Source organism: Haematobia irritans, chromosome 3, assembly GCF_050003625.1.
Source record: "Haematobia irritans isolate KBUSLIRL chromosome 3, ASM5000362v1, whole genome shotgun sequence".
NCBI classification, from domain to species: domain Eukaryota; kingdom Metazoa; phylum Arthropoda; class Insecta; order Diptera; family Muscidae; genus Haematobia; species Haematobia irritans.
In genome coordinates this window covers 24,505,970-24,519,241 of record NC_134399.1, presented here as the reverse complement: position 1 = coordinate 24,519,241, position 13,272 = coordinate 24,505,970, and the positions used below count along the sequence as shown (strand labels likewise).

General features: G+C 35.1%; 1 protein-coding gene across 1 annotated transcript; it reads left to right on the top strand.

Moving 5' to 3' along the window:
• Positions 1-1,046: 1,046 nt before the first annotated feature.
• LOC142229931 (aminoacylase-1B) lies at positions 1,047-12,365 on the top strand. Its single transcript, XM_075300532.1, has 6 exons — positions 1,047-1,331; positions 6,598-6,942; positions 7,004-7,150; positions 11,479-11,762; positions 11,839-11,972; positions 12,041-12,365. Exons 1-6 carry the CDS (start codon positions 1,244-1,246, stop codon positions 12,243-12,245), a joined length of 1,203 nt encoding a protein of 400 aa, XP_075156647.1. The 5' UTR covers positions 1,047-1,243; the 3' UTR covers positions 12,246-12,365.
• Positions 12,366-13,272: the final 907 nt, after the last annotated feature.

Here is a 13,272-nt window from a genome sequence, read left to right as displayed (position 1 = left end):
GTGTCAAGTTTCAAGTCGATAGCTTGATTCGTTAGGAAGTTTGTGTGATTTCAACAGACGGACGGACGGATATCGGTAGATCGATTCAAAATCTCACTACGGCTCAAACTAGATATACTTTATGGGGTCTGGAATGACAAAGTTACATGGACGAAAAAGACAGTTTTTCATGTGTTTGGGTGTACAAATTATATGTTTGTAACTCAAATTTTTTAACACAATATTTTTAAGTGCAAGCATATAATGTCCATAAACTAGCATAACATGTTTGCGACATATATGTTAATATGTTAGAACATATTATGTTTGGGACATATACAATATGCTTAGATGCAAACATATGTTAATTTGAAAATAGCTTATAAACATATATGTGTTTGTACTTACAGCATACTCTCTAGGCTGTAAGTACAAGAATGGAAGTAACCAATTGGCGCCTTAAAAATATATCCACACAAAGAAAATTTCATTAAAATTTTTTACTACCAGTGTATGCCCTAAGGTGAAACATAATATGTTTGAAATATATATGCTTGAAGCAAAATATGTTTGGGGTATATGTTACAGAAGCGATTTTTTTGAGGGTGTATGGTGGAGGGTAAAATATACTTCAATTAAATATTAACAAATTCTATATGAAAATATCCTGTTCATAAATTAAACATTGGCAATTTCTCCATTCACAATAGATGCCTATTGTGATTAACAAAAATACAATATTATGGCATTGGATTCACCATGGACCTAATATTGTCAATATAGATTAAGATATTAAGGAAAATTTAGTTGTAAATTTTGCTATTTGCAATCGTAGATACCTTTTTTCTTTCTGTGTACCTGGCTAACCGCTATTTAGGTATATAGCAAGTGTGAATATTGTTGGGTTAAATTGTTTGGATAAATTTAATCTGCATCATAAAACAATGTGTTAGTGTTGTTGTTTTTATGGTCGTGGGTATGCCAGTAGTATTTTATCATTTTTCCTCGTCAGGTCATACCAATGATTGAGGACAGACAGACAATACCCCTCCAAGTGACAGACTAGATCAGTGCAATTCCAACATTTGTAACGAAAAGATCATCAACGGAAAATTTTGACAAAAAAGATAAAATTGTAAATTTTGTAACGTTTCTTCACATTTGAAATTCAGTAAACAAAAAAAAAATACCTTAAACCTGTTTTGAAAATCAAATATTTTAAATTGAATACGAAAAAAGTTTAATAATTAAAAGTTTATTCATCATGCCTGATAATTGGGAAACAAATGAAGAAATTCAATATTTTCGTGAATACCTACGAATACCCAGTGTTCATCCAAAGCCGGATTATAGTAAGTGTGAGGGAGTGGATGTGTATAGTAGATCTAAGAATGAGGTTAATTAAGTAATTCAATCGTTAATTAAACAATTGCCATTGTTTATTAATATAATGCTCCTCTTTTATATGTACCTTGTTTGTATATCTTTATCTCATTTATTTTCTTACCCCCCGGATATGTTTAGACGAAATTTATTTCACGTCTTCCGAATAAAATGTTCGTTCGTTTGTTCGTCTGTTCTTGAGGCTGGATTGCAAAACAACTCTCGAACATTTGGTCCGAAAGAAATATAAGCTGATTTTGGCTTTTCACTCGGACGAAAGCATTCGTTTCGAATATGAGAAATTGGCTGTCAATTTTTTATAGGAATTTTAGTTTATTTCTATAGTAGTATATATTTCACAATGAATTAATTTACACAAATACACAAAAACAAATCTTACCAAATTATAGATAAACAAAATTTCTGCTTATTAGAAAGTATTTTCTTTAAGAGAAAGTATACCCAAATATATAAAAACCCAGCAAAAAAATATGGAAGTTCTTCCAAAGGCACAACTTTAAAAGCACTTCCAAAAGATGTACTCCCAAAGATGTTCTTTATTTTAACTAACCAGGAAGTTATTTTAATTCAATTATTTAGAACTCGCTTTTTTCTTATTTGTAATGGGTAAATTTATTTTTTTTTTTGTTTCAAAGAGTTTAAAAACAGAGTAAGCAATAATAAAATGGTACAAATTATTGAAATTTTGTCGAAAAAAATTCCAAATCCATTCAAGAAATATTGCAAATTTTTCAAAATATTTTAGTGCAAACGTTATAAAAATTGTTTTTTTGGCAAAATATGACAACATTTTTTAATTCACACCCAAAACACTGAATTCGAAACACAGAGTTAGAAGTGATTCAAATTCAGCGCAACGGCTGTTGAAATGGTGGTCCTATGACAAGCCCACCCCAGCAAAAAAATTTGGAAGTTCTTCCAAAGGCACAACTTTAAAAGCACTTCCAGAAGAAGGAAGTTATTTTAATTCCATTTTTTTATATCTTGGTTTTTTCATACTTTTAATGGGTAACTTTAACTTTTTATACCCTCCACCATAGGATGGGGTATATTAACTTTGTCATTCCGTTTGTAACACATCGAAATATTGCTCTAAGACCCCATAAAGTATATATATGTTATTCTGGGTCGTGGTGAAATTCTGAGTCGATCTGAGCATGTCCGTCCGTCCGTCCGTCTGTTGAAATCACGCTAACTTCCGAACGAAACAAGCCATCGACTTGAAACTTGGCACAAGTGTTTGTTATTGATGTAGGTCGGATGGTAATGGCAGCGTTGCCAATTTAGCTATTTTCCCGCTAAATTTGGCTTTTTTTGAAGTCGTTTAGCGGGAAAAAATGAATTTAGCTTTTAGCTTTTTTTCTTGCTTTTTTCATGACAGTTTTAGTTATTTTTGGCTTTTTTATTTTCGACATGTTTCTATTGAAATATGGATAAAACGGCGTTTTCTATCTAAGCCTTGTTGCCAGAATAATAGAATATTAGCATTTGACTCCTTTATCCTTTTTATGTTATTATAATATTCTAAATTTATTATTATATTACTAAACAAGTAAGTAAAGTAGAAAGTCGGACGGGGCCGACTATATCATACCCTAAACCACCATTACAGAATTAGTAATCATAAGCATTTGTGGGGAAACATATAGGTCTGGGAGATAAACCGCAGTTGCATATTTAAAAAAATTAAGGGGTACATGTCTATGGGTGCTTTGTGTCAATCTGACTATAGCTCCTAGTCAATGTTGCCAGGGAAAATGTTCGGCTTACCCTACAAGGACAAAAAAGTTCCCTACTTTCCTATACATTCCCAAACAATTTTCCCTACTATAAATTTGTATTACCACCACGGTTGCCACAGTTGGTAGAATTATACCCAAATTAGTAATCTTTTTTGTTAAATTTCTATAAAAATAAAAATGTGGAAAAAGTTTCTATAAACAAATTTTTGTAATTAATTTTTCTATAGAAATAAAATTTTGACAATAAATTCTATAGAAAATTTTGAGAAAATTTTTTATAGAAATAATATGTTGAAAAAAATTTCTATAGAAATACAATTTTGACAAAATGTTCTATAGAAATAAAATGTTGACAAAATTTTCTACAGGAATACAGTTTACCACACATTGTTAAAGATCAAGCCTTGCCGGCTTCTAATTTCCTGCTCTAGAGCCACCAAAATGTAAAAATTATTACAAATTGTGTTGAGTGAAAATGTCCTAATTGTGGCCCTACGTCCTTACAAGACGCTAAATATTAGAAAAACCCTACATATAGGGAATTTCTCCTACTTCTAGCAACACTGGCTGTGTTGATATTGCGCCTACGGAGCTAGTATGCCACTAATATTGAGCCCATTATTAAAAAAGAGAAAATCGTTAAATTAGTGTGGGTAATAAATACAAATTTGTAAAAATCGAGCAATATTCTTATGTAAGAGCTACAAATACGTATAAGTACGATCGGCTAGTACATCAAAATTTGAAATTTGAGTAACATTGGTTAATAAATAAGAGTACTATGGCCAAATTTGGGAAAATCGAGAGATGTATATATATGGAAGCTATATCTAAATCTGAACCAATTTGCATAATATTTTGCGGGTTTGATTAATACCACAAAAGATTACCTTGTGCAAGATTTGAGTAAGATCAGTTACGAAATGAGGCCTGTATGGTCAAACATAAGGTTATAAGGGCGAATTTTTCAAAATCGGGCGATACATATATGGGAGCTATATCTAAATTTGAACCGATTTCGATGAAATTTTGCCCATATAGTTAGTACTATAGAGGACTACATTTAACCAAATTTGGGTAAGATCGGTTGATAAATAAGGGTTTTATGGCCAAATTTAGAAAAATCGGGCGGTACATATATATGGGAGCTATAGCTAAATCTGAACCAATTTCGATGATTTTTTGCACATATAGTTAGTGCTATAGAAGATTATATTTAGCCAACTTTGAGTAAGATCGGTTGATAAATAAAGGTTTTGTGGCCAAATTTGGGAAAATCGGGCGATACATATATATGAGAGCTATATCTAAATCTGAACCGATTTGGATAAAATTTTGCAGACTTGAAGGGCGATGGAAAAGATTACCTTTTGGTAAATTTGGTGACGATCCGTTTGAAAAAACGCGCAACGTGACCCATACATATGATACATATATATGGGAGCTATATCTAAAATTGATCCGATCAATAGCGTTCGTCCTTGTGCCCAAAAACTCCCTGTACCAAATTTCATGAAAATCGGTTAATAATTGCGATCGGAATCCTGTGAACAACAAATACATGGACAGACGGACGGACGGACACCAAGCGCTAGATCGACTCAGGAGGTGATTCTGGGTCGATCGGTATATATTTTGTGGGGTCTAAAATCAATATTTCTGGTAGGCACATTTTTTGGCCGATCAAACTTATTATACCCTGACCACTATGTGGTTTAGGGTATAATTAAAATAGTAGATGTGAATTGCTTTGTACGCAGAAAAAATATTGTCGTGCACACAAAAAAAATTTTTTCTGGTTCAATCACGAAATTAATTGATCCAATTAATTTTTTAATTGAAATGTCTTCAATCACAGAAATGATAGGATCAATTAAAAAATTAATTGAAGGTCAATTAAAAAATTAATTGATCCAATTAAAAAATTAATTGATACTATTAATTTTTGTGATTGATTTTTGTTTCAATTAAAAATTTGTTGAATCAATTAAATTTTTAATTGAATATTTTTTAAAACTCAGTTAAAATTTTATTTGGAAAAATTTCCGTGAAATTTTTTTTCTGTGTGAGGCCAAAGAGTTCATGTCCTTAAAATACGAACGCGAATTTTGGTTATAATAGCATTTGTGAATTTCTCTTATATAAACTTTTTTCCTTGTCCAAAAGTCGATAAAGTCGTTTTGTCCTTATAGATAAGTGATTTAACTTAAAAATGGGTATCTTTACATGAAAGAAGGCTAGGGTCAATTCTAAAAAAATTCTTAAAATTAAGGAAAAAGTCTTTAAATTTGTGGAGTTTTTGTATCTTGACCACAAACCAAAAAAGCGTTCAAAAACACTTTATTTTAAAAACGTAGAATAATTTCTACTGAATTTGGAAATTTAAATTGTCGTTAGCGCGTTTTTAAAGCTCTTTGATAGCTCATGAAGAAAAAGCTAAAAAAAAATAAATTCCAATTCGGAATCAATACCAAAATCATTAGTGTACAAAATCTTTGGAACCGGACATGCTTTTTTTCAGTGTATGTAAGAACAAATTGTGGCATTGGAGGGTTATGAAATGGATTTACTTTTACGAAAATTGGACAACAATAGGTTTGTTTTGGTAATTTTCCAATAAAACTTATTCAGTATAAACTTGCAAGATAGTAAGAATGGGTTTTATTCTCTTGGGTAAAATTACTAGAAGTGTACACGTTCACGAATTTATCATTAATTCAGCAGTTTTAAACCAATTAAAACGAAAGATATTTATATTTTCTAATTCTAGTGCAATTGGATTTGTTGATGATTAACCAGATGATAATTGCAAGTTTTTACTGGGAAAAATGTTTTTACTGTGAAATGTAAACGAATGACTACCAGTAAAAATTTGTGATAGTAATCAAAATGTATCGAGTACGCAAACAAAGTTAATATGATTTAAATAGTTTTATAGTCTCACAGAAGTAGAATTAAAATGAATACAATTAAAATAATATGCATTTTAAGTGAAATAAAGCCTTTAAGTTTGCTAAATTTCAATCAAAAATTTAACTGTTGATACAAAAAAATTATCTTTTTTTCTAGCTATTTTTTAGAATTTTTATTTTTTTTTTTTTTGGGCAAATCTTGCGGTTTTTGGTGAAACAATTCTGGCAACGCTGGTCTATAGTCTATGACCTCCATAATTATATATAGCCCCCATATAAACCGATACCCAGATTTGGTTTGCGAAGCCTCTTCCGTAACAAATTTCATCCGAACCGGTTGAAATTTGGTACGTGGTGTTAGGTTATGGCCTCTAACAACTATACAAAAATTGGTCCATATCGGTCCATGATTATATATTGTCTCCATATAAATCGATCCCCAGGAAGATTTCTGGTGGCACAAATTTTATCCGATCCGCTTGAAATTTTCTACATGTTTTTAGTATGAGCCTCTACAAAAATAACAAAACAACAAATAACAACATTTTTATTTCTTCCAGAACCATGCATTGATTTTCTGAAAAAACAAGCCGAATCTTTGGATATGCCCATAAAAATTTTCTATCCAGTAAATGAAGACAATCCAATTGTACTTTTAACATGGAATGGATCAGATCCAAGTTTATCCAGTATACTTCTCAACTCACATATGGATGTGGTACCAGTGTTTGCAGAAAATTGGAAACATAAACCATTTGGTGGTGAAATGGATGAGGATGGCAAAATCTATGGTCGCGGAGCACAGGATATGAAATGTGTGGGAATGCAATATTTGGGTGCCCTAAGGGCTCTAAAGAAGAAAGGTGTCCAGTGTCGGCGAACAATTCATTTAACTTTTGTGGCAGGTTAGTGATAAGAAAGAATTCTGTGAAAAAAATAAAAATATTACCATTCAAATAATTACAGATGAAGAAATGGGTGGTGGTTTGGGCATGAGACCATTTGTGCAGTCTAATGATTTCAAATCTTTGAACATCGGGTTCTCCTTGGATGAAGGGCTCGCCTCTCCCACTGAAGAGTTTCCAGTTTTCTATGCGGAGCGTAGTGTTTGGCGTAAGTAGAATTCGAAGAGCATTTCATTCGATGTACTGAAAACAAATTATAAGGGAAAAGAGATTTTTGGGGGATATTTTTTAAAAAAGGCCAACAAGATTATAGAGGTATAAACTAAATTTCGATAGAAGAAGTAGGCAATATATTTGAGACATAATCTTGGATTCTTTGAATGATGCACCGTAGAAAAGACTATCCCTAGCAAAAACTCTCATTACAAAATAATCTTTGAGGTAATTTAGTTCAGATTAGGCAAGCAATTATTATTAAATGGACATGTCCTAAGAGGAAAGTACTTTACCACAGCCTTACCAAGGGAGAATGAATTCGTGGGCTAGGTGGTGGTAAAAATGAAAATCTGATTTATTGTAACCGACATCGTACTTTGATTGTAGGTAACATAATGTTAGGTTAGGTTTAAAAATTGTTCAAGTTGTCCTGTCTCATGTCGGCTGACATACACCTATGTCTGCATTCGGTTCATTGTGCACTCTAACTTCTTTCCATCGTACCCTTCTTTTATTCCGGGAACTCTGTGTCCATAACGAATTCCCTAATTTGTGGGCTAGGTTCCGAATCACCTCTTCATCCACATGGTTAACTCTTTGCTTTGTAAAAGGAAGGTAGTGTCAAATGCAGAGTTCCAAGGTCTAATCATCCTCAAAGCACCCCCTATATGCACCATCCTCTGCTGCTCCTATTCGGCGCAGGTGCCCGGTCATAATTCCCACGGCCCTTTGGCTGTCGTCCTACTCTTCTTGTGTAGTTCTCTAGTCAGTATTCTTGTCTGGGTTACGCCATAGTAGTATCGTCGTCTTTCCAACCGTTGCATTGGTCCACATCGCTTTATGTGTCTCCCGTGCCCGTTCACTTACCTATGTGTCCCAGGAAAGTTAGTGACAAAGGCAGTGTTCCAAGGTCTCATCATCCTCAAAACACGACCTATATTCACCATCGCCATCCTACACGGCGCAAATGTTCTCCCAATTCTAAGTGCTCGGTCATTATTTCCACGGCTTCCTAACTGTCTTCCTAATCTCCTTGAGTAGCTCTACATTATTTTTCTTGTCTGTGTCACCCCGCAGTATTTTCACCGCCCTTCCTACCATTGTATTGGCCCACATCGCTTTATATGTCTCCCGTGCCCATTCATCCAATTCGGCCCGCATTGCCTTCGTGAATTTAGTGTTCTCTAAGTTAATTTCTCTATGCGTCCTAGGTCTTACAGCCAGTTCATTTGCTTTTACGTTTCCTATAATCCCGGCACCCAAATGACGCTGAACCTTTCGTATTCTGAGTATTCGTTGATCTTGCTTTTGCATTACGCGATATACGCGATCAGAGTTGCCAGAGGAAAATGCCTCCATTTTCCTCCAGCAATCTGTGAAAATGTTCACGTTTTGTGGCTTCGTGTTATTTCTGAGCTATTTAACACATTCCGTTATGGCACGCACTCCTGCATGCAGGTTTGTGCTGTGGTCCGGTAATCTGATCTCGATGTCTCTGTGCTCCACATGTACGCCCATTCACATCTTCTCACCAATCGGTGCAGCAGTTATATCCCTCTGGTATCTGTAATGGTTAGCATATCCGGATTTCATACGTAGAGTCGTGGATTCAAAGTTTTCCAGCAGTGAATTATACCTTCTCAGTAATGCTGTTCACATTTCTGGGTGTTTCCAAGATTCTCCAAGTGGTTTTACCGTAATGGTTTTCATGCCGCTCGGACTCAGATATAAGAAGGAAGCCTCTTGTCAACGAGCTCAACATAAAATCGGTCAGCACTCATGGGTAAGAGAAAAGTTCATCACCTATGCTATCGCAATGGACTGTATAGTCTTAGTGAGTCTCGGGCTGTCACTATATCTTATCTAACCTTACTCATTTTCCCATGACCATCTCACTGGCGTCAGAATGTCACACTCGGCGGCCATGGCCACCTCAAATATACCATCACCGATTTTTTGCGGCATTGCCATTTCACCCACCATCTCGCCAATTATACTTTGATGAGTCACCATGTTTCGTGTTTCCGCCTCATGACGGTTTCGCTTTGATCTGAACCTCTATAGGTGTTAAGTGCAGTATCGTCTCTAAGGCTCTGGTTGACGTGGTCTTCATTATCCTAGTTATGCCAAGACAACAAATTTTTGCGGCATCCGCCATTTTACCCACCATCTCCCCTATTATCCTCATTAGCGTAGCTTGACAATTTTCCTAGGGAGGGCTATAGCCCCCCTAGCTAAAAATTTATATTTCATTTATTTATATTTCAATTAATGTTTTATTTCATAAAAATGAATAAAAAAATTAGACATCAAAATAACTCGAAAATTAATTTATAATAAAGCAACTAAAAGTAGTTCCACACATTTCCCAGCAACAAAATTTGGAAGTTCATCCAAAGGCACAACTTTAAAAGCACTTCCAGAAGATGTACTCCCAATGATGTTCTTTATTTTAACTACTCAGGAAGTTCTTTAAATTCAATTTTTTATAATTTGGTTTTTTCATACTTTTAATGGGAAATTTTAACTTTTTTGTTTCAAATACGTTAAAAACGAAGTTAGAATTCATAAAATGGTAAAAATAATTTAAATTTTGACGAAAAAAAAATCTAAATCCAATCTGAAAAACTTGTGAATTTTTAAAAATATTTGAGGTCAAACGTTCCGACAAGCATTAGAATCCATTAAAAATTATAAAAATTATTTATTTGACAAAATATAACAGAATTTTTTAATATACATTCAAAACATTGAATTCGGATCACACCTAAAGAAGTGATGCAAATTCAGTACAACGGCTGTTGGAATGGAGGACTTCCGTCCTATGACAAGCCCATGTTAAATTCATCGCTTCTTCGCCAATTTTGCATCACTTCCGGATCCAAAAAGATCATTTTCATTACTTTTTTGGCGACGCTTTTTTGGTTGGGCTTGTTTATTTTTTATAAAAATGGAAAATTGTAAATAGGTTTTAAAATTTGGGGGGGGGGGGCTAAAATTTTTCTGGGGGGTCTAAGCCCCCTCCCCAGAGGCCTTCCTACGCTTATGATTATCCTTCGATGGTTCGTCATGTTTTGTGTTTCCGTCCATTTTCCCAACATCGTCCATCTCATGGCAATGATCGACACGTTTTTTTAGTCCATCTAGTGAATGGCCAAAATTCTGTCTTCTCCGGGGTTACACTCTTGTCCCTGCTCACTTGCCACCATTAGTACTCTTTCCGCACTCCTGCGTCTGCGTAATTAACGGATTCAAATCCCTCCTTATCTAGAGGCCTTTAGTAGACAGTAGTGGCGATAGTAGGGATGTTTTCTTTTAGCACTGGATGCAACATTTGTATGGGCTATCCAGAACATCGTTGCACTGGTGTTCTATCTCATCAGTGCAAGTCGTGCCGATGTTGCCAGATTGTATTTTGATAAAGTGACGCTTTTTCGATTCACAATAGCAATTTATTTTGACTAATTTATCGAAAAACATGATATACAAAGTGTAAAGTGTTATGGTCAGATCATACGATCCACAGTATTTTAAGGATCCATTCGCACGAAACTGGTCCAAGGACACGATGAGCTTGTCGGTGCTAACGTTGTTGATAGCATCTTACAGCTCGCGTGTACGTCTTAACAGAGAAAGATCTATCTATAGTATGCACAGTGAAACCTCTCCGAAGTGGATTCCCACGGCCGCCTAATTTTTTTCCACATTTGGGAGGTGTCCACTTATAGGAGGTTAGTTAGGTTAGGTGGCAGCCCGATGTATTAGGCTCACTTAGACTATTCAGTCCGTTGTGATAACACATTGGTGAACTTCTCTCTTATCACTGAATGCTGCCCGATTCCATGTTAAACTCAATGACAAGCGACCTCCTTTTTGTAGCCGAGTCCGAACGGCGTTCCACATTGCACTGAAACCACTTAGAGAAGCTTTGAAACCCTCAGAAATGTCACCAGCATTACTGAGGTGGGATATTCCACTGCCGAAAAACTTTTTGGTGTTCGGTCGAAGCAGCAATCGAATCCACGAACTTGTGTATGCAAGGCGGACATGCTATCCATTGCACCGCGGTGGCTATGGGAGGTTAATTTTAATGTTATTATATAGCAAATGTCTCACGAAGTTCTCCTTCTTGAGTGGTGTCCGTTTTTAAGAGTGTCCAAGTTTGAGAGGTTCCATTGCACCACCATATATAGGGCCATCTCACCGATCACACATATTGGTAGGGATTTTCATTGTGGAGTTTAAATTTTGGAGACAAAAGCGTCCTGAAAATACAGACACGAATCAGATAATTTTTTCTTTCTTTCTCTTATTATTCAGGTGTGTATTTCCATGCCAATGGCAATGCTGGTCATGGTTCACTCTTACACAAAAATACCGCAGGCGAGAAAATTACCTACATTCTCCACAAAATGATGTCAATGCGTGAGCAACAAGTCAGACGCTTGGAAAATAATCCGGAATTAACCATAGGCGATGTTACCACAATAAATTTAACTCAAATACGTGGAGGAGTACAAAGTAATGTGGTACCACCACAAATGGTATTGGGATTTGATGTACGTTTGGCTCTCGATGTGGATCACAAGGAATTTGAGGATCAGGTAATGAAAAAGGGGGAACTGAAAAAAAAACTAAAACGACAAAAATTAAAAATAATTTTTATTCCAAAATTATCAGCTTCATAAATGGTGTGAAGAAGCTGGTGGAGATATTGAGTTGACCTATGATCAAAAACGACCTCGCGTTCCTCCAACTGCCGTTGATAATACCAATCCCTATTGGTTGGCTTTTAAACAAGCGGCAGATGATATGTAAGAATATTTTACTATAGATTTGTGCTGGAATTCTAATTCTTCCAATTTCTTCCTTTTACATACAGGAACCTTAAACTAAGACCCCAAATTTTTACCGGTGGCACTGATAGTCGTTACATCCGCCAGGTTGGTATACCTGCCTTGGGTTTCTCTCCGATGAATAAGACCCCAGTTCTGTTACATGATCATGATGAATTTATTGCTGCTGACATTTATCTACGTGGTATTGAAATCTATGAAAAGATCATTGCAAATCTTGCCAATTTCTGAAATCTCAAGTGACATTCAAACCAAAGATTATACTCGGATTTTTTAATTTAAACCCTTAATATTAATTGTTTCAAAGAAACTATTAGCTTCTTTAAAATAAATGTTGTATTTTTATTTTAATTATATTATTTTTATTTTAATTACTAAAGAAATTATTTTATTTAAAGATGGTATATTCTGTCTATTGTCCCTGAAATTTGCTACAGATTCGTCTTTTTTTGAAGGCAAGTCAAATTCGAAGATGGGCTACATCGGTCCATGTTACGACACAGTTCCCATTTACACCGATTCCCGATTTGGGATGTCGAGCATCTAGACACCTCATTTTTTATCCGATCTGCCTGAAAATTTATTTATTTCTGGTTCCATGCTATGGTATAGACCCCACATATACCGATCACCCGATTTGATTTCTGGAGGACATTACATGCCATGCTGAGATTTTTCTCCCATTTTACTAAACCCTATACTGAATCATTGTCAAGTTGTATTTTAAGCAATATGGAGTCTATGTTAGATAAAAAGCCGATATGAATAATGAGCGATATGAACCAATTTTTGCATGGTAATTAGATGGCCAAATTTCATTCGGATCAGATGAAATTTGTTCCTTCATGAGGATTCCGACATAAATCTTTGGGGGGTCGGTTTATATGGGAGCTATATATAATTATGGAACGATATGAATAAATATTTGCATGATTGTGAGTGGTCATATATTAACATCACGTACCGAATTTCAAACGTATCAGATGAAATTCACTCCGGAAGTCCAATCAGGGGTTCCGGAGATCAAATCAGGGGGTCGGTTTGTATGGGGGCTACATATAATTATGGACCGATTTTTGTATGGTGAACCAAATCTGGGGAGTGAACCAAATCTGGGGATCGATTTTTATGGGGGCTATGCCTAAAAGTGGTCCGATATGGCCCATTTGCACTACCATCCAACCTACATCAATAACAAATACTTGTGCCAAGTTTGAACCAAATAGCTTGTTTCATTCGGAAGTTGGCGTGATTTCCA